This window comes from Oncorhynchus kisutch, linkage group LG16 (genome assembly GCF_002021735.2).
Source record: "Oncorhynchus kisutch isolate 150728-3 linkage group LG16, Okis_V2, whole genome shotgun sequence".
Classification (NCBI taxonomy): domain Eukaryota; kingdom Metazoa; phylum Chordata; class Actinopteri; order Salmoniformes; family Salmonidae; genus Oncorhynchus; species Oncorhynchus kisutch.
In genome coordinates, this window is record NC_034189.2 from 40,945,285 (window position 1) to 40,966,944 (window position 21,660).

The window sequence follows — 21,660 nt, forward strand, 5'->3', positions numbered from 1 at the left end:
ATCTTAGGTCTTCTGAGATCTCTTTTGTTTGAGGCATGGTTCACACCAGGCAATGCTTCTTGTGAATAGCAAAATCAAATTTTGTGAGTGTTTTTTATGGGTCAGGGCAGCTCTAACCAAAATCTCCAATCTCGTCTAATTGATTAGACTCCAGGTTAGTTGACTCCTGACTTCAATTAGCTTTTGGAGTCATTAGCCTTGGGTTTCACATACTTTTTCCACCCTACACTGTGAATGTTTAAATGATGTATTCAATATAGACAAGAAAAATACAATAATTTGTGTGTTATTAGTTTAAGCACACTGTGTTTGTCTATTGTTGTGACTTAGATGAAGATCAGATGAAATTGTATGTCAAAGTTATGCAGAAATCCAGGTAATTCTAAAGGGTTCACATACTTTTTCTTGCCACTGTATGGTTCATGAGGAGAAGATGATTGCAGATAATTTTGAGCGTTAGAGTTACACATGCAATGAATGAGTTGTTCATAGTTTCCTTGTTTTTTCAGGTATCAAAACCAAATTCAGCACGGTTCATCTTAGGGACGTCCACGATAGTGGTGACACATTTCAAGTCGATAGGCCGCTGTGGAGTAGATTTTCAGTGGTTTAAATGGACACATAAAATCTGATTTTGGATTTGTTACTAACTCATTTGATTTGTTAATTGGTCCTATGGTTCATCAGAATACGTTTTTCAAATGTTTAAAAATATATATATATTTTTGGCATATTTTAGCATTAGATGCTAATATGCATCTGCTGTTATCGTGCGGCCATCTTTGAATGCGTCAATGTTCTTTTTTCATACTCCTTAGCAACTAATTTGGAGTGAATCTGACTTTTAGTTAATGAGAAGATTTTTGGGGGATTATTCAAAGCATTATCATTACATAATCAAAACTTAACAAAATTTGTTCAAGCATGAGGAAAGACTCCTGTATTTCAAGTCTCGAGGTCAAACGGGTCGGCGAATATGAAGGTTTAAGTGAGACTACTGGCCAATCGGTGCCATTCTTTTTGACCAAGTTACTCACGGCCTCTAGTTTCTGTGTGCCGAATTAGATGTTTAAAAAAACAAAAACAATCTATGCTTGAATTATTGAAATGAAGATGATCAAAAGCGTGGCTCACTTCTGCCCACAGCACACACACACATTAGTGACCCCCTGAACACAATGCTCAAGCTCCAACCTTTCAAAACACGCCAGCAGCCCCGGCTCTCTCCTCCACTGAGAGCTCATTGGGCAGTGCCTCCTATCGGACTCCACTGATTGGCTATTGAACGTTGCCTCGCAGGCAGCAGAGGAACTGTCAGCAGGAGGGGACAGGGAGAAAGAAGGGAAAGTGAGAGAGGGAGGATACAGTGCAATATTGTGAGAGGGAGAGAGCAAAACAGAGAGAGTAATAGAGGAGGCAAGAGCACCTTCAGGCAAAAGGAGGAAGAAGAAAAAGGGAAAGTAGGAAAATTCTGTCTGTGTTGCTAAAGCTGTTTACGTCTGAGGTTGCTGAAGACAAGGAGGGGCTGTGACTGAGATGAGAGCGCTGCTGTAGCTGGGTCCAGTTCTAAGGATGCCGGGGTGGAAGTGAGGTTCTATAACGGTTCCACAGCAGTTCCACAGTACCACCAGGCAGGAACCAACGCTGGGATGCAGAACCTACGACAAGCAGCCACAGAGGCTTTCCATCGCCTGGGTGAGTATCAGTCAAACCTACCCTCCCTAGAAACAGTACCACACTGACTCCAGTCCGGTTAGGGGATTGAGCAGTGCTTGCTCAAGCTTCCTCATACCCACAAACAGCATTTACAGAGTTCTCATTGGTAGCCTGCTATGCTTATTGTGTTCCATCTTTGTACTATGCCAGATTCCAGGATACACTGCATGGGGAATGTACTGTATGTTACCTAGGGAACACAATACCTAACTTGTTGGCAGGACAACTATCCTTACACACTCTACAGGTAATGACAGGCAGCAGCTTGTTAACAGGGTCGGGTGTTGTAGTGTGGTATGTTGCCGTGTTCCAGGGATGCGGGCACCCTTAGGGACTGAACTTTTCCAAACGTCAGTAGCTTGGCACGGACTGGCAAGTTATATTGCTGATCTGCAGATACAGCTTGGAAGCCCACAGCTTATTGAATAAAGCATAAAAATGCTGATGAGCAAAGGGGCTGTTTTGCTCCCAAAGTGGGAGAGAAGACATGTGAGGGGTGACGTGATTACGAGGGGAGAGAGGAGAAGAGAGAAGGAGAGAGGAGGTGGCCCCAGCGGGAGCAGAGGGGTGTTTTGTTCGCTAAGTGGGAGAGGAAAGGGGTGAGGAGAGAGGTGAAGGAGGAGGTAAGAAGCAGAACATGTGTTTGTCTCACTGAGTGGGAGAGAAGATGGGAGAGGAGTGAGATGGTAACCCACATCTCCCCCAAGGTGGTTGCAGGTTCTCAGGGGGAGGGAAGGTAGACAGCTAAGGCATCAAGGTGCAGGTTGTCAGGGTGAGGGAAGGTAGACAGCTAAGGCATCAAGGTGCAGGTTGTCAGGGGGAGGGAAGGTAGACAGCTAAGGCATCAAGGTGCAGGTGGTTCCAGTTCCTAGTGGGGGAGGTTGGTTGTCAGGGGGGATGGGTACTGGGTAGTTATAGTGCTGTTATACAGTCATGGTAGTTATAGTGCTGTTATACAGTCAGGGTAGTTATAGTGCTGTTATACAGTCAGGGTAGTTATAGTGCTGTTATACAGTCAGGGTAGTTATAGTGCTGTTATACAGTCAGGGTAGTTATAATGTTATAGAGCTGTTATACAGTCAGGGTAGTTATAATGTTATAGAGCTGTTATACAGTCAGGGTAGTTATAGTGTTATAGTGCTGTTATACAGTCAGGGTAGTTATAGTGCTGTTATACAGTCAGGGTAGTTATAATGTTATAGAGCTGTTATACAGTCAGGGTAGTTATAGTGCTGTTATACAGTCAGGGTAGTTATAATGTTATAGAGCTGTTATACAGTCAGGGTAGTTATAATGTTATAGAGCTGTTATACAGTCAGGGTAGTTATAATGTTATAGTGCTGTTATACAGTCAGGGTAGTTATAGTGCTGTTATACAGTCAGGGTAGTTATAATGTTATAGTGCTGTTATACAGTCAGGGTAGTTATAATGTTATAGTGCTGTTATACAGTCAGGGTAGTTATAGTGCTGTTATATAGTCAGGGTAGTTATAGTGCTGTTATACAGTCAGGGTAGTTATAATGTTATAGAGCTGTTATACAGTCAGGGTAGTTATAATGTTATAGTGCTGTTATACAGTCAGGGTAGTTATAGTGCTGTTATACAGTCAGGGTAGTTATAGTGCTGTTATACAGTCAGGGTAGTTATAGTGCTGTTATACAGTCAGGGTAGTTATAATGTTATAGAGCTGTTATACAGTCAGGGTAGTTATAATGTTATAGTGCTGTTATACAGTCAGGGTAGTTATAATGTTATAGAGTTGGGGAAGCAGGATGCTGGTGGTTCTGTAGACAGGGATGAATAATGCATCACTCTCACAGCTGCAGTTTAAACAAAATAAAGTAAGTGCTCTGTAGTCCTCTAAAAGACTCAGGGCAAATCTGTAAGGGGTCACTGCCAATTCAAATGCAATGGCACGTCCACTAACCAGTTTCCGCCACATTGGTTGTGTCTTGTTCGAATCAGAACTGTGCTAAGTGATTTTATTATCGTACACAGACAGGACAGCCGATATTCCTCCTCTCTATTGTCCTGTCAGTTTGAACAAGGAAACTGTTATTTCCTGTGATCTGAAGAGACTCGGATGAGCATTGCACATTTCTATCAGAGAGAGAGCAGCTGTACTGCTCAGCTGCTTGGCCTGGGAGCATAACTCACAGGGTGTCCAAACGAGCGCCTATCTCTACGCTATTCAGAGACGCTGATAGTATGTCTGAACACTAGGCTACTAGTACACTGCTTCTGCACATGATTGCATGTTTACTCATGTCTTGAATCATTACGTACTTGTGCTATTTTCCATGTATCCCACACAACACAGTATGATAGTATGCCAGAGGTAAGATTACAGAGGACAGGACTGGCTACGAGGGACACGCCACAGGGCATTCCAATTCCAATATAGCTCAGAGGAAATAGTATAAGAGCATCAATGACACATCGACTCCCCCCAAAAATGCCTCAACCTCAATTCATTGAGGAGTGGGTACTTGAAGAATCCAATCTGTGTGTGTGTGTGCTTTTTCAGCTTCACTCTCTCTCTCTCTCTGACACATCTCATCCCCTCCTCAATACCCCCCCTCCCCCCTGGGTGAGTTGGACAATAGACAAAGTTGCACTTTTTTCGACACCCCTCAAGCTGTACCTGTGTAGTGCCCATCTGTGTGATGTCTATCTGTGTGTGACTGTCTGGTAGACCTGGCTGGAAGGCTACAGCGTCTCGGTCCGTTCAACATATGCCTGCCTGAGCCCCCCAGGCTGCTCCCAGTGGGTAGTGGATTAACAAGCTGCCTGGAAGCTGCCTGTCATCCTGTGACAAGTGTCTACCTCCAACAGCTACGGCCCACTCTGCTCTGCTCTGTTCTGCCTCAGGAATACTGATGAGGGCTATCTGTATGTACGGGTCTGTATGAGGGCGAGATGGAGGGATAGGAATGGAGGGAGGAGGGTAGGTGGTGAATGGTGGGCTCGGCGTGTGATGGAGCATGAGTGACTGTCTCTCTGTGCCTCCATAATTAACCCTGACGTGCTGTACCAAGGCAGAGCTATAATATAATATCCTAATATCCTAACCTACTTTCCCCCCTTTTTCTCCCCAATTGGTAGTTACAGTCTTGTCCCAACGCTGCAACTCCCTTTCGGACTCGGGTCAGGTGAAGGTCGAGAGCCACGCGTCTTCCGAAACACGACCCTGCCAAGCCGCACTGCTTCTTGACACACTGCTCGCTTAACCCGGAAGCCAGCCGCACCAATGTGTCGGAGGGAACGCCAAACGGGCAACCGTGGTCAGCTTGCAGGCGCCCGGCCCGCCACCAGGAGTTGCTAGAGTGCGATGGGACAAGGACATCCCGGCCGGCCAAACCTTCCCCTTACCTGAACGATGCTGGGACAATTGTGTGCTGCCTCATGGATCTCCCGGTCACGGCTGGCTGTGACACAGCCCGGGATCGAACCCGGGTCTGTAGTGACTCCTCAAGAACTGTGATGCAGTACCTTAGACCGCTGCACCACTCGGGAGACCTCCGTTCTAGGGATTCTATTTCTATGGTAGCTACTTTACCTCACCTTAGTCCAATGCCCTTCAGTCAGAGTCATACCAGAACGTCCCTACCCCAGGATGGCTGCACATACTGCAGAGATCGTGACCTCCATTTTCTGGTTGGCATTCCTAGTTTCTACCCAATCTAATTATAGCTTGACTTTGTCAATGGCTGCACATGCTGAGCCAAGAGGAGTTTTAGTTAGTTGGAAAAGGCAATGTGCCAGCTGTACTGTATTCTTCCAAGACAAATATATTTAGACTGGAACATGTTTGTATGGGTTTAATTACCCAATGTGTTCAATTTATAGATGTGGCTTTTATATGAACAACAACATACATTTATACCCTCAATAATTTCCCATATCAAATTGGTTGTTGACAAACAATTATAGCTTTATATTACAGTAACTTTTCCTGTTTAAATACTATACAGTGGGGCAAAAAAGTATTTAGTCAGCCACCAATTGTGCAAATTGTGCAAGAGAGGCCTGTAATTTTCATCATTGGTACACTTCAACTATGACAGACAAAATGAGAAAATAAAATCCAGAAAATCACATTGTAGGATTTTAAATGAATTTATTTGCAAATTATGGTGGAAAATAAGTATTTGGTCACCTACAAACAAGCAAGATTTCTGTCTCTCACAGACCTGTAACTTCTTCTTTAAGAGGCTCCTCTGTCCTCCACTCATTACCTGTATTAATGGCACCTGTTTGAACTTGATATCAGTATAAAAGACACCTGTCCACAACCTCAAACAGTCACACTCCAAACTCCACTATGGCCAAGACCAAATAGCTGTCAAAGGACCCCAGAAACAAAATTGTAGACCTGCACCAGGTTGGGAAGACTGAATCTGCAATAGGTAAGCAGCTTGGTTTGAAGAAATCAACTGTGGGAGCAATTATTAGGAAGTGGAAGACATACAAGACCACTGATAATCTCCCTCGATCTGGGGCTCCACGCAAGATCTCACCCCGTGGGGTCAAAATTATCACAAGAACGGTGAGCAAAAGTCCCAGAACCACACGGGGGGACCTAGTGAATGACCTGCAGAGAGCTGGGACAAAAGTAACAAAGCCTACCATCAGTAACACACTACGCCGCCAGGGACTCAAATCCTGCAGTGCCAGACGTGTCCCCCTGCTTAAGCCAGTACATGTCCAGGCCCGTCTGAAGTTTGCTAGAGAGCATTTGGATGATCCAGAAGAAGATTGGGAGAATGTCATATGGTCAGATGAAACCAAAATATAACTTTTTGGTAAAAACTCAACTCGTCGTGTTTGGAGGACAAAGAATGCTGAGTTGCATCCAAAGAACACCATACCTACTGTGAAGCATGGGGGTGGAAACATCATGCTTTGGGGCTGTTTTTCTGCAAAGGGACCAGGACGACTGATCCGTGTAAAGGAAAGAATGAATGGGGCCATGTATCGTGAGATTTTGAGTGAAAACCTCCTTCCATCAGCAAGGGCATTGAAGATGAAATGTGGCTGGGTCTTTCAGCATGACAATGATCCCAAACACACCACCCGGGCAACGAAGGAGTGGCTTCGTAAGAAGCATTTCAAGGTCCTGGAGTGGCCTAGCCAGTCTCCAGATCTCAACCCCATAGAAAATCTTTGGAGGCAGTTGAAAGTCTGTGTTGCCCAGCAACAGCCCCAAAACATCACTGCTCTAGAGGAGATCTGCATGGAGGAATGGGCCAAAATACCAGCAACAGTGTGTGAAAATCTTGTGAAGACTTACAGAAAACATTTTACCTCTGTCATTGCCAACAAAGGGCATATAACAAAGTATTGAGATAAACTTTTGTTATTGACCAAATACTTATTTTACACCATAATTTGCAAATAAATTCCTACAATGTGATTTTCTGTATTTTTTTTTTTTACAGGCCTCTCTCATCTTTTTAAGTGGGAGAACTTGCACAATTGGTGGCTAACTAAATACTTTTTTGCCTCACTGTATGTGTTGCTATACAGGGAAAAAGGCTTTCTGTAAAGCCTATTGTTATTAGAGTCAAGCAGCCCTAATGGTAATGTCTTGTCTGGATGGGTACAGTGAAGCCTTCCCATTTAGAAGATAAGGAGCAGTCATGTTCCTGCAAACTTTGACTGTCACTTATGAGAACGAGCTACTGACCCAGACTCCTCTCGAAGTTCTCTCTCTCTGTCTTTGTATCTCTTTCTTTCTGTCTCTCTCCCCTTCTGTCTGAGTCTCTGTATCTCTCTGTGTCTCTCTGTCTTTCTCCAAGTCCCTCTGTGTCCCTGTCTCTTCGAGTCTCTCTCCAAGTCTCTCTGTGTCTCTGTCTCTCTGTGTCGCTCTCTCTCTGTCTCTCTGTGTCTCTCGCTGTCTCTCTGTCTTTCTCTGTGTCTCTGTCTCTCTCTCCAAGTCTCTCTCTGTCTGTCCGTGTCTCTCTCCAAGTCTGTGTCTCTCTGTCACTGTCTCTCTGTCTCTCTCTGTCTCTCTGTATCTCTCTCAAGTCTCTCTCTGTCTCTCTGTCTGTCCGTGTCTCGCTGTCTCTCTCTCCAAGTCTCTCTCTGTCTCTCTGTCTCTCTCTCCCTCTCTGTCTCTCTCTCCAAGTCTCTCTCTGTCTCTCTGTCTCTCTCCAAGTCTCTCTCTGTCTCTTTCTCTCTCTCCAAGTCTCTCTCTGTCTGTCCGTGTCTCTCTCCAAGTCTGTGTATCTCTCTCTCTGTCTCTCTGTCACTGTCTCTCTGTCTCTCTCTGTCTCTCTGTATCTCTCTCCAAGTCTCTCTTTGTCTCTCTGTCTCTCTCTCCCTCTCTGTCTCTCTCCCCAAGTATCTCTCTCTCTCTGTCTCTCTCTCCAAGTATCTCTCTCTCTCTGTCTCTCTCTCCAAGTCTCTCTCTGTCTCTGTCTCTCTCTCCAAGTCTCTCTCTGTCTCTCTCTCCAAGTCTCTCTCTGTCTCTCTCTCCAAGTCTCTCTCTGTCTCTCTCTCCAAGTCTCTCTCTGTCTGTCCGTGTCTCTCTCTCCAAGTCTCTCTCTGTCTCTCTCTCCAAGTCTCTCTCTGTCTCTCTCTACAAGTCTCTCTCTGTCTCTCTGTCTGTCCGTGTCTCTCTCCAAGTCTCTCTCTGTCTGTCCGTGTCTCTCTCTGTCTCTCTGTCTCTCTCTCCAAGTCTCTCTCTGTCTCTCTCTCCAAGTCTCTCTCTGTCTCTCTGTCTGTCCGTGTCTTTCTCCAAGTCTCTCTCTGTCTCTCACTGTCTCACACTCCCCAACTTATATCAACATCATCACTCACGTCACACACTCACATTTCCATCTCTTCCTCCTGTCACTCATCCTCTTCCTCTCCCTCCTCCTCCTCTCCTTCCTTCCCTGCTCCACTCCTCTCTCATTTGACTTCTCTGCTCCACTTTTCACATTCCATTAGAATCTCTCAGCTACAGAATTTTACCACAATGGACATAACGTTCAATGTTATCTTCAGCTGAATTCTTATAAAGCAACGATAGCAGCAGTAGACATTGTAGCATCCTTGTAACACAGGACCTTAAAGTTTATGGTTTGGTCCAAGTGGTTTGGTCCAAATGTTGTTTCCATGTGTTCCAACCATGTCTTCTATCCAAGTGTTCTATCATAGTGTTCTAGCCATGTGTTCCAACCATGTGTTCTATCCAAGTGTTCTATCATAGTGTTCTAACCATGTGTTCCAACCATGTGTTCTATCCAAGTGTTCTATCATAGTGTTCTAACCAGTGTTCTATCCAAGTGTTCTATCATAGTGTTCTAACCAGTGTTCTATCCAAGTGTTCTATCATAGTGTTCCAACCAGTGTTCTATCCAAGTGTTCTATCATAGTGTTCTATCCAAGTGTTCTATCATAGTGTTCTAACCAGTGTTCTATCCAAGTGTTCTATCATAGTGTTCCAACCAGTGTTCTATCCAAGTGTTCTATCATAGTGTTCTAACCAGTGTTCTATCCAAGTGTTCTATCATAGTGTTCTATCCAAGTGTTCTATCATAGCGTTCTAACCTGTGTTCTATCCAAGTGTTCTATCATAGTGTTCTAACCAGTGTTCTATCCAAGTGTTCTATCATAGTGTTCCAACCAGTGTTCTATCCAAGTGTTCTATCATAGTGTTCTATCCAAGTGTTCTATCATAGTGTTCTAACCAGTGTTCTATCCAAGTGTTCTATCATAGTGTTCCAACCAGTGTTCTATCCAAGTGTTCTATCATAGTGTTCTAACCAGTGTTCTATCCAAGTGTTCTATCATAGTGTTCTATCCAAGTGTTCTATCATAGCGTTCTAACCTGTGTTCTATCCAAGTGTTCTATCATAGTGTTCTAACCAGTGTTCTATCCAAGTGTTCTATCATAGTGTTCTAACCAGTGTTCTTAACAAATGTTCTATCATAAGTTCTAACAAGTGTTCTATCCAGGTGTTCTATCCAAGTGTTCTAACCAGTGTTCTATCCAAGTGTTCTTAACAAGTGTTCACTCTTTCTGTCTTTTGTTCCTGGCAGGTCTGAAGCAAAGACAGCTGGGATATGAGGAGGTAAGATACCCTATGTTATTGTCTGTGACTGAAACACTTACGAAATACTATTTTTAAGGGTCAGATTCGACTATGTATCACAAGAATTTTAGACAGTTAGACGTACTTTGTTGTTCCCTCTCTCTGGTTCTTTCTGGCGTCCTCCGTCCCTCCTGGGGAGAGAGAAGATATAGAATAGTCAACACTGCCCCCTGCTGAGAAGAGTGGGTGGAGGAGATGGGGGGAGGGAGGGAGGGGCTGTAGATACACACACACACACTCCACCACCACCACCACTCAGCATTGCTCCCGCTGTCGCGTTGAAGTTGGAGAGGCATTTCATTTCAAGGGCCATTAAGTCCTGTCTCCTCCCCATAGCGGAAAGAGCACAGTCAGATTCGACATTCTACTTCTCTGAAAAGAAAGCGAGACAAAAATAGCCTTGTCTCCCCTCTGAGCTCTACATCCTAGCCTGCCCTGCCCTGTCCTCGACTACTAAAACAGTAATTACACTCTTTATGGAGCTAATTCCCATTTGAAGCTGCTCTACATGGACCACTCAGCACTCACAGAAAGCATCATTATGTGGTGGTACTAACTGCCCTGTGTCCTCCAAAACCTGCCCAGAAATGTTATGTATGCAGTTAAGAAAATGTTTTCAGGGGATGGAAAATGGGGGAAATAGACCACATACAGTAAAAGCTGCTCGTGGTTCAGATTGGCAGGTTATGGCAGCTCTGTGGGAGACTGTTTTCACCCGCTGGTCTCTCCCCTCACACGCAGTCCCTCTCAGTCCTCACACCTCGCCCTCGTACAGGCTGGGAATGGGTCTGGAGCTAGATTGTGTTAGGCCTCAAACTGTGTTTTCGGGCACGCCAAGACTTTCTGGAGGGGTGGATGAGCAATGAGCGATGGCGGTTGAGGGATAATGGAGGAATTCTATCAATCACTCACTGTATTGTATTCGGAATGCCCCATGCAAATATTTGGAATTCCATTCAAATAAATACCAGAGAAGAAGACAGGAGAGAAGGCTCCGGTGGTGTGTAGAGGAAATGAGACAGAACCCCTTCCCCCCTCCACCAACCCCTAAATGGAACAGAAATAGAATGTTCATTCGTATAAAACACTCAAATTAGATTTCCCTCCATGAGTTCCTCTCTGTCCCCTTCCCTTTGCGTCTCTCTTCACACACACACACACACGCACTCCGAGACACACTTGTCGTCTCTTCTTCAGCTTGTGCTGACTTGAATGTACACTCTTGTTCAAATTAGGTCGAGTTACCATGGTGTTTGCGTTTATCTGCTACTGGGATAGGGAGAGGGTCATGGGACTGTACTCCTGGAGCCAGACTCATGCTTGTCATATGAGATTCAGGGCCAACCCACCGCACCGAAAACAGGAAAGAAAGAGAGACCGAGAGAGGGAAGGAGTGTGAGGAGAGATGAAAGTGCCTAGAAAGTGAGAGAGGAGGGAGAGGAAGATTAGAAGATTTGAGATGGGTGGTCAGGGCCACAGCTACTCTGTGTGCCCGGAGTTGCTGCTGGTGCTGTTTTGTGGTCGAAGAAGATGGAGAAAGAGGGGAGAAAGAGGAGAAGGAGGGGGAGGGAGGATGAGCAAGAGGAGGAGGGAATGGAGGAGCCCCCATCTCCCCAGAGCAGGAGTGTCACGTCCTTACTGTCTGCTGAGGTAGCAGTGAGCATGTGTGTGTGTGTGTGTGTGTGTGTGTGTGTGTGTGTGTGTGTGTGTGTGTGTGTGTGTGTGTGTCTGCGTGTGTGTGTCTGATTCTGCAGGCTTTGTTAAGGTGACGGCTGGTGCTACTGTGTTATTACTGTCAGTGTCCTTGGATTATCACACCAACACTGAGTGTCACATGATGTCAATGTTGTCGTGACTTTAAGGATCTCTCTCTGGCTGTCAGTGTGCCCTGTGCACACACCAATTAAGTTCAATGAAATGCTCCTGATGGGGAATTCTCTCTCGGGGAAAACGCTCCTACCTCTGCATTGACAGTAACCTTTTCTCTCGGGGAAAACGCTCCTACCTCTGCATTGACAGTAACCTTTTCTCTCAGGGAATTCCCCTTTGTTTTTATGCCAAAGTTGTAAACCAAGCTGGTGGGTAATGTATTCTAGCTGACTAGCTGCAAGATGGCCAGTTACGATAATAGAGGTGTCATCACAACAGCGGGCTGCCTGTCTCTCTTGGCCTTTTCTCCGCCCACGCCTGTCCACAACATTCAGAGAATCCACAAAACACATTCTGCCGTGTCTAACGAATGTATTTGAGGAAAAAGGTGCCGTCGACAGGAACAGGGGAAAGCAATTCAATTGAGTAGCGTAGCGGTGTTGAGGGGATGGATAGTGTTCCCGTGGGACATCACAGGCCTCTGTATCAGCACAGCTCACATTGAAACGTCCTGTACTCTACTGTGACTTTTACACTGAGTACACCAAACATTAAGAACCCCCTCTCTTTACCCTCAGAACAGCCTCGATTCGTCGGGGCATGAGTTCCACAAGGTGTCAGAAGTGTCACACAGGGATGCTGGCCCATGTTGACTCCAGTGCATCCCACAGTTGTGTCAAGTTGGCTGGATGTCCTTTTGGTGGTGGACCATTTTTGATACACAGGGGAACCTGCAGTTCTCGACACTGCGCCTGGCACCTACTACCATATCCCCGTTCAAAGGCACTTAAATATTTTGTCTTGCCGATTCATACTCTGACTGGCACACATACACAATCCTTGTCTCAATTGTGTCACGGCTTAAAAATCCTTCTTTAACCTGTCTCCTCCATTTCTGTCTACACTGACATCAACAAGGGATCATAGCTTTCACCTGGATTCACCTGGTCAGTCTATGTCATGGAAAGAGCAGGTGTTCTTAATGTTTTGTATACCCAGCATCCTCTGTGTCTTTCATGTTGTTAGCCACAGTTTGATGGGGAGGCTGAGAAACTTTTCAACCCATAACAGTCTCCTCATATTGCCTCTTGTGTCTGTCCTTCTGTGTCTATCCATCTCTCTCTCTCTCTCTCTCTCTCTCTCTCTCTCTCTCTCTCTCTCTCTCTCTCTCTCTCTCTCTCTCTCTCTCTCTCTCTCTCTCTCTCTCTCTCCTGCCATGTGTTTATTTGCATCCACCACTCTCTCTCTCTCTCTCCTGTCTCCCTCTATTCTCTCTCCTTCACCTGGCCAGTTGGATGAGACAGACCCATCCTACTCCAAGCCCCGGCCTCACTGGTTCCACACGCTGCAGGTCCGCAGGCTGGCGGTCCAGAGAGGACGCAGCAACAGTGACCCTATGGGAGGGAAAAGTTTTGATCAGGACTTCCAATGGGTGAGCACTGGGAAGTTTAGCCTGATCCCAGAATCTGTTATCAAATCAAATGTTATTGGTCACATACACATGGTTAGCAGATGTTATTGCGAGTGTAGCGAAAAGCTTGTGCTTCTAGTTCCGACAGTGCAGCAATATCAACAAGTAATCTAACAATTCCACAACTACCCAATACACACAAATCTAAGTAAAGGGATGAAATAAGAATATGTACTTATAAATATATGGATGAGCAATGACCGAGTGACATAGGCAAGATGCAATAGATGGTATAAAATACAGTATATACATTTGAGATGAGTAATGCAAGATATGTAAACATCATTATTACAGTGACATGAATAATGTGACTAGTGATCCATTTGTTAGAGTGGCCAATGATTTCAAGTCTGTATGTAGGCAGCAGCCTCTCTGTGTTATTGACGGCTGTTTAACAGTCTGATGGCCAAGAGGTAGAAGCAATTTTTCAGTCACTCGGTCCCAGCTTTGATGCACCTGTATGATTTACTATGGTTTGTGACAATGACTTTAGGATTTGGCAAGATAGTACAAACAGATCTGGGATCAGGCTTGGCTTGGGCACCTGGTTATATCTGTAATGTACCTGCAGTTACCGCACTCTGTCAATATGAAGATGTACTGTAAATGTTTGAGGTCGGCACCTTACCCCACCTAACACACGCGTGTCCCTCCTCACAGAAAACAGGCCTACAGTTTGGCACAGCCAACTCCTACCTGAACCTGGAGAAGATAGGGGAGGGGACATACGCTACAGTCTACAAGGGAATCAGCCGGTCAGTATCAATCAATCAATCAGTTGTCATCAAGTGCTTATGCAGTAAGCCGAACCTTGACCCCGAAGAGCAAGCGGAATCTGAAGTCAGTACAGGTGCTATAAGCTGTAAGACATTACCACAACTCAACACTGATCAACAGCTCAATAATTACGTCACCCACCCTGACAACGTCCAATAGGTCAGTGTTTGTTTGACGAAGGACAAGGTTGTTTTTTTGTGAGGGTCTATTGGACGGTTCTACGCTAACGAGCAAAGAGCATATAAAGCCTCTCACAGTGGTTTCACTTCATACGGTCAAACAGCACACAGTCGAGGCTGCCAGAGGTCACGTCACAGATAGAACAGGTATTTCACCGGATGTTTAAATGCGAAGCATCCGCTTGGCTTTTCCACCCACTACCAAATATGGTAGTGAGAGGAAGCCCAGTGGCCGGCAGTGGGAGAAGATGGAACGAGATGGATTTTGGCCGACAATTAAACGATTGATCTCAATACAGTTTATGGTTCCCAAAAGTATAATCTGTTACGAATAGAGTGAGACTAAGTTTTGTAGACTTTACCCTTGTTTAGAAGGCAAATGTAGTTATTTAGTTATTGCACACACACACTTCACAGAGTAGGCTTTCCCTAACGGAAATATGCAAATGTGTGCTAGAACGTGACAATAGGATCTCGCAAGCTTGTATTTGGCTCTGTCCACCCATTTGAAACGACAGGCTGTGTGTCTGTCTTGCTTCAGTTATACAAATCGTTGGTGACGTTATGCTAGTGTTCAGGACAAAGAGCTTTATTAACTCATCAAGTCAGACTCCAGAAGACCAGGCAGAGAGCTTTATTAACTCATCAAGTCAGGCTTCAGAAGACCAGACAGAGAGCTTTATTAACTCATCAAGTCAGACTCCAGAAGACCAGACAGAGAGCTTTATTAACTCATCAAGTCAGACTCCAGAAGACCAGGCAGAGAGCTTTATTAACACATCAAGTCAGACTCCAGAAGACCAGACAGAGAGCTTTATTAACTCATCAAGTCAGGCTTCAGAAGACCAGACAGAGAGCTTTATTAACTCATCAAGTCAGGCTTCAGAAGAGCAGGCAGAGAGCTTTATTAACTCATCAAGTCAGACTCCAGAAGACCAGACAGAGAGCTTTATTAACTCATCAAGTCAGACTCCAGAAGACCAGGCAGAGAGCTTTATTAACACATCAAGTCAGACTCCAGAAGACCAGGCAGAGAGCTTTATTAACTCATCAAGTCAGGCTTCAGAAGACCAGACAGAGAGCTTTATTAACTCATCAAGTCAGGCTTCAGAAGACCAGGCAGAGAGCTTTATTAACTCATCAAGTCAGACTCCAGAAGACCAGGCAGAGAGCTTTATTAACACATCAAGTCAGACTCCAGAAGACCAGACAGAGAGCTTTATTAACTCATCAAGTCAGGCTTCAGAAGAGCAGGCAGAGAGCTTTATTAACTCATCAAGTCAGACTCCAGAAGACCAGACAGAGAGCTTTATTAACTCATCAAGTCAGACTCCAGAAGAGCAGGCAGAGAGCTTTATTAACACATCAAGTCAGACTCCAGAAGACCAGGCAGAGAGCTTTATTAACTCATCAAGTCAGGCTTCAGAAGACCAGACAGAGAGCTTTATTAACTCATCAAGTCAGACTCCAGAAGACCAGGCAGAGAGCTTTATTAACACATCAAGTCAGACTCCAGAAGACCAGGCAGAGAGCTTTATTAACTCATCAAGTCAGGCTTCAGAAGACCAGACAGAGAGCTTTATTAACTCATCAAGTCAGGCTTCAGAAGAGCAGGCAGAGAGCTTTATTAACTCATGAAGTCAGACTCCAGAAGACCAGACAGAGAGCTTTATTAACTCATCAAGTCAGACTCCAGAAGACCAGGCAGAGAGCTTTATTAACTCATCAAGTCAGGCTTCAGAAGAGCAGGCAGAGAGCTTTATTAACTCATCAAGTCAGACTCCAGAAGACCAGGCAGAGAGCTTTATTAACTCATCAAGTCAGACTTCAGAAGACCAGACAGAGAGCTTTATTAACTCATCAAGTCAGACTCCAGAAGACCAGGCAGAGAGCTTTATTAACTCATCAAGTCAGACTTCAGAAGACCAGACAGAGAGCTTTATTAACTCATCAAGTCAGACTTCAGAAGAGCAGGCAGAGAGCTGCCAAAAGCCACAGCTGCACTAAGATAAGAGTTTTTTCGGTCAGGTAGGGGATGTGATTTGATTGGTTGGCAGCAATGCAGAAATGGAGGGCGAGGTTCGATTGTGTTTTTCTTGACATTTAATGAGGTCCTGAATTGTATCTCTCCGTTATAAATTATAATAGATTAATAGATTTGCCTGTATCCTCTCTTACCATAACTGAGCCGTGGGATGTTCACCTTCTCTGTTACTCTCCTCTACTCTGCCCTCAGGATAAACGGGCACCTGGTGGCCTTGAAGGTGATCCGTATGAAGACGGAAGAAGGCGTACCATTCACTGCCATCCGAGAGGGTGAGAGCTTTTCCAGGAGGCACATGCTGTACATGCGAAACAGGATTGATACTTCGACGTCTCAGAGCACAGGAAATGAACTGAAGTCAAGTCATGTTAGCTTTAGCATGTTAAGGAGAATTGCAGGTGCTTTTCGAATTCCATTTCCACTGTGAGCAAAGTGAATCAGTATTCACTCTGTGTCTCTGTCCAGCCTCCCTCCTGAAAGGCCTGAAACACGCCAACATTGTCCTGCTCCATGACATCATCCACACCAAAGAGGCACTCACATTTGTCTTTGAGTACGTACAAACAGACTTGGCTGAGTATATGACGCAGCACCCAGGGGGCCTGCATTCCTACAATGTCAGGGTAAGTTCAATATTTTGATCAACAGAACCTCAACAAATACCATACCTTTTCCCTCTCACCCGAAAATCTGTCCTCTGCTCTTTCAGTTGTTTTAATTGTTCACCATTGACCATACTCTTCCTGCATGTCTGTCTGTCTGTGTGTCCATCAGATCTTCATGTTCCAGCTGCTGCGGGGTCTGTCCTACATCCACGGTCGGAGGATCCTGCATCGTGACCTCAAACCCCAGAACCTGCTCATCAGCTACCTGGGGGAGCTCAAACTGGCCGACTTCGGTAAACCAAACCCTAGTTTCATGTCCACATTCTGGTTCAACCCTAACCTCAACCCTAATCCTAGTTTCATGTCCACACCCCGACTCAACACTAACCCTCAACCACAACCCTAACCCAAGCTTCGTATCCACATCCCGGTTCAAACCTAACCCTAGACTCAACCACAACCCTAACCCTAGCTTCATATCCACATCCCGGTTCAAAACAAACCTTAGCCTCAACCACAACCCTAACCCTAGCTTCATATCCACATCCCGGTTCAAACCAAACCTTAGCCTCAACCACAACCCTAACCCTAGCTTCGTATCCACATCCCGGTTCAATCCTAACCCAAGCCAACCCCTCCACAGCCTCTTAAGTTCTGGCTTGTTCATTGTCTATGCTCTGTAGAAGCCTGTGGTATAACTCTCTCTTTATAGTGTGCTATTTGGTCATGTATACAGGTGGTATTATAACTTCATCTTACAACTTCTATCTCAAGGCCATCAGACTGCTAAACAGCAAAATCACTAACTCAGAGAGGCTGCTGCCTACATTGAGACCCAGTCACTGGCCACTTTAATAAATGGATCACTAGTCACTTTATACAATGCCACTCTAAATAATGCCACTTTAATAAGGTTTACATATGTTACATTACAGATATCATATGTACAGTTGAGGTTTACATACACTTGGAGTCATTAAAACTTGTTTTTTAACCACTCCACAAATTTCTTGTTAACCAACTATAGTTTTGGCAAGTCAGTTTGGACATCTACTTTGTGCATGACACAAGTCATTTTTCCAACAATTGTTTACAGACAGATTATTTCACTTATAATTCCCTGTATCACAATTCCAGTTGGTCAGAAGTTTACATACACTAAGTTGACTGTGCCTTTAAACAGCTTGGAAAATTCCAGAAAATGATGTCCTGGCTTTAGAAGCTTCTGATTGACTTAATTTGAGTCAATTGGAGGTGTACCTGTGGATGTATTTCAAGGTCTACATTCAAACTCAGTGCCTTTGCTTGACATCATGGGAAAATCAAAAGAAATCAGCCAAGACCTCAGAAAACAAATTGTTAACCTCCACAGGTCTGGTTCATCCATGGGAGCAATTTCCAAACGCCTGAAGGTACCACGTTCATCTGTACAAACAATAGTACGCAAGTATAAACACCATGGGACCACGCGGCCATCATACCGCTCAGGAAGGAGTTCCGTCTCCTAGAGATTAACGTACTTTGGTGCAAAATGTGCAAATCAATCCCAGAAAAAAGCAAAGGACCTTGTGAAGATGCTGGCGGAAACAGGTACAAAAGTATCTATATCCACAGTAAAACGAGTCCTATATCGACATAACCTGAAAGGCCGCTCAGCAAGGAAGAAGCCACTGCTCCAAATCGCCATAAAAAAGCCAGACTACGGTTTGCAACTGCACATGGGGACAAAGATTGTACTTTTTGGAGAAATGTCCTCTGGTCTGATGAAACAAAAATAGAACTGTTTGGCCATAATAGTCATCGTTATGTTTGGAGGAAAAAGCGGGATGCTTGCAAGCCGAAGAACACCATCCCAACCGTGAAGCACGGGGGTGGCAGCATCATGTTGTGGGGGTGCTTTGCTGCAGGAGGGACTGGTGCACTTCACAAAATATATGCCACCATGAGGAAAGGAAAGTCTGTGGATATATTGAAGCAACATCTCAAAACATCAGTCAGTTAGTTGAAGCTTGGTCACAAATGGGTCTTCCAAATGGACAATTACCCCAAGCATACTTCCAAAGTTGTGGCAAAATGGCTTAAGTACAACAAAGTCAAGGTATTGGAGTGGCCATCACAAAGCCTTGACCTCAATTTGACCTCAAATTTGTGGGCAGAACTGAAAAAGCATGTGCAAGCAAGGAGGCCTACAAACCTGACTCAGTTACACCAGCTCTGTCAGGAGGAATGGTCCAAAAGTCACCCAACTTATTGTGGGAAGCTTGTGGAAGGCTACGCAAAACATTTGACCCAAGTTAAACAATTTAAAGGCAATGCTACCAAATACTATTTGAATGTATTTAAACTCCTGACCCACTGGGAATGTGGTGAAAGAAATAAAGCTGAATAAATAATTCTCTGCTATTATTCTGACATTTCACATTCTTAAAATAAAGTGGTGATCCTAACTGCAAACTTCCGACTTCGACTGTTTATACTGTGTTTTATACCATCTACTGCACCTTGCCTATGCCGCTCAGCCATCGCTCATCCATATACTTACATGTACATATTCTCATTCACCCCTTTGGATTTGTGTGTATTAGATAGTTGTTGGGGAATTGTTAGATTACTTGTTAGATATTACTGCACTGTCGGAACTAGAAGCACAAGCATTTCGCTACACTCACATTAACATCTGCTAGCCATGTGTATGTGACAAATACAATTTGATGTGATATGTGTGTTATATGTGGTATTGTATTCATGTTATAACTATATGGTTCCGTCTGTATCCACTAGGGCTGGCCCGGTCCAAGTCCATCCCGTGCCAGACCTATTCGTCTGAGGTGGTGACTCTGTGGTACCGACCTCCTGATGTCCTCCTGGGTTCCACTGATTACTCCACTGCTCTGGACATCTGGTGAGTGGACTGGACATATTTGGACATACAATATCCCATATTTGTACAGGGTCTGAACATCCTCCATAAACAACCACCCTACAGGCAAGGTTGCAATAACGTCATTTCAATCAGCTTTTTTCCACTCGACAGCCAGATCTGAACCCACCAGCATTGAACCAGATCAACACCAGAATACCACTGGACCGTGCCCATACTGTTCTAGAGACTGCATAACTACTTAGACCACTGTATCATGGCTCTTTCAAGACAACTGGGAACTCTGGGGGGGGGGGGGGGGGGGGGGGGGACTAGGTCAAATCATGACGTCATTTTTCCTAGTCGGAGCTGTTTTTTTTTCAGAGTTCCCAGTTACCTTGAACGCACTGAAGTGGGAGATTTCTTAGTTCTCAGTTGTTTTGAACGCGGCATCAGTGGTGGTTTAAGAGTAGGTGCCACTAGTGTTGCCACCAGTACTCTCCTACAGAGTGAGTTACCTCAGGTTGGCTCAGAGAATGTTGCGTGTTCAGAAGAGTTTAACCTCTTGGCCTTTGTCTAACGATGTTTTGGTGCCATACTGAAAAACAAACGTTTAGAGTTGATCTCCAAAGCAAAATATTATTTCCACCCAGAGTTAAAATAATTTTGTACTAATGAATAGCATAAGCGTTGGTATAAACCATCCTGTGCATTACTGTTAATGATATCTGGGCATGTTTCTATGTGACCTTTCCAAATAGAAAAGATTGGGACCACATGTTGTTTAATGTCTTTGAATACAAAGAGAAATGTACCAAAAGGGTTAGTATTTTAACAGCAATAATCAAATGGGTCGGCCATAACCTAGGTATTTGCTTTCGTGCTGTGTATTTCGAAAGGTTTTCATATTTTTACCAAGGACACGTTTTTGAATTCATCCCCTTTTTCTATGCTATGTTTTGCCCTCTATAAAAACACTGCTTAGGATACAAAACCTACCTTTAGTTTTTACCAAATGAGTTCACTTAATTGTGCCGATTATGAAAAACTGAAGAAAGATGTCCCGTCCTTCTCTGTCTTTTAACTGATTATTAAATGACTCCCTCCAACCTGTGTTGTCTTCCAGGGGAGCTGGATGCATCTTCATTGAGATGCTCCAGGGGACACCAGCCTTTCCAGGGGTGGCAGACATCTTTGAGCAGCTGCAGAACGTATGGACTGTGAGTAGGATCCCTCTTTCACTCTTTTCAATGGTATCATCCTCTCTCCACTCTTTGAAAAAAAAAGTGCTATCTAGATGCGTAACAGGTTTTTTGGCTGTTCCCTTTGGAGAACCATTTTTGGTTCCAGGTAGAACCGTTCTACAGCGGGTTCTTCGTGGAACCACAAAAAGGTTCTACCTGGAACCCAAAAGTGTTTACTTATGGGGACAGACGAAGAACCCCTTTGGAAGCTTTTTTTCTAAGAGAGTAGATCCATAAAAACTCTGGACCCTTTTTGTCTGTCTCCAGGTCATAGGGGTCCCGACTGAGGAGACGTGGCCAGGAGTGAACGAGCTGCCCAACTTCAGACCAGGTCAGAACCTCTTCGTCCCTTTCATCCTCCTCCTCCTCCCTCATGACCATTCCAATAATCCAATCTATGTGCTGCTGATAAAATACAGTCATTCCCATTGGGTCAGAGAAAGGTCAGGGAGGGATTAGTTTGGGATTAGTCTGGGTAATCTACACACTTAATAAAGCTCGACATAAACCACAGCAGACGAGACTCATGGTTTGCTGTGTGGCTCATCCCTAACCACTAGGGGGTAGAAGAAGTCAACGAGATACATTTTTGTTGGGGTTGTATGAGACTGTGGGCCTGTTGGTCTACAGTACTACTTTTGCTTTCCAGACTCTGGCATTTAAGACGGCTGTGGGAAGAGAGTATTTCAGCTCTTTCTAATGCACTGTGGTTTAAGAGAGTTGAGATGCATGGCGTGTGGCCGACAAACACACCTGCGAGAGGAGTCCGTGTGAAGGCTATATGTGGGAGTTAACTCTTTGGTCTGAGAG

General features: G+C 44.6%; 1 protein-coding gene across 1 annotated transcript in view; it reads left to right on the forward strand.

Annotated features, from left to right (window-relative positions):
• The first annotated feature begins 734 nt into the window (after nucleotides 1–734).
• The window catches only part of LOC109906714 (cyclin-dependent kinase 15), a 28,687-nt gene continuing 7,761 nt past the window's right edge, over nucleotides 735–21,660 (forward strand). The window contains exons 1-10 of the mRNA XM_031792415.1: nucleotides 735–1,695; nucleotides 9,749–9,780; nucleotides 12,962–13,102; nucleotides 13,802–13,896; nucleotides 16,334–16,413; nucleotides 16,607–16,764; nucleotides 16,916–17,039; nucleotides 19,528–19,648; nucleotides 20,733–20,826; nucleotides 21,118–21,181. Of these exons, the coding sequence (XP_031648275.1) occupies nucleotides 1,650–1,695; nucleotides 9,749–9,780; nucleotides 12,962–13,102; nucleotides 13,802–13,896; nucleotides 16,334–16,413; nucleotides 16,607–16,764; nucleotides 16,916–17,039; nucleotides 19,528–19,648; nucleotides 20,733–20,826; nucleotides 21,118–21,181 (955 nt within the window). The 5' untranslated portion in view covers nucleotides 735–1,649. The remainder of the gene's footprint in view (nucleotides 1,696–9,748; nucleotides 9,781–12,961; nucleotides 13,103–13,801; nucleotides 13,897–16,333; nucleotides 16,414–16,606; nucleotides 16,765–16,915; nucleotides 17,040–19,527; nucleotides 19,649–20,732; nucleotides 20,827–21,117; nucleotides 21,182–21,660) is intronic.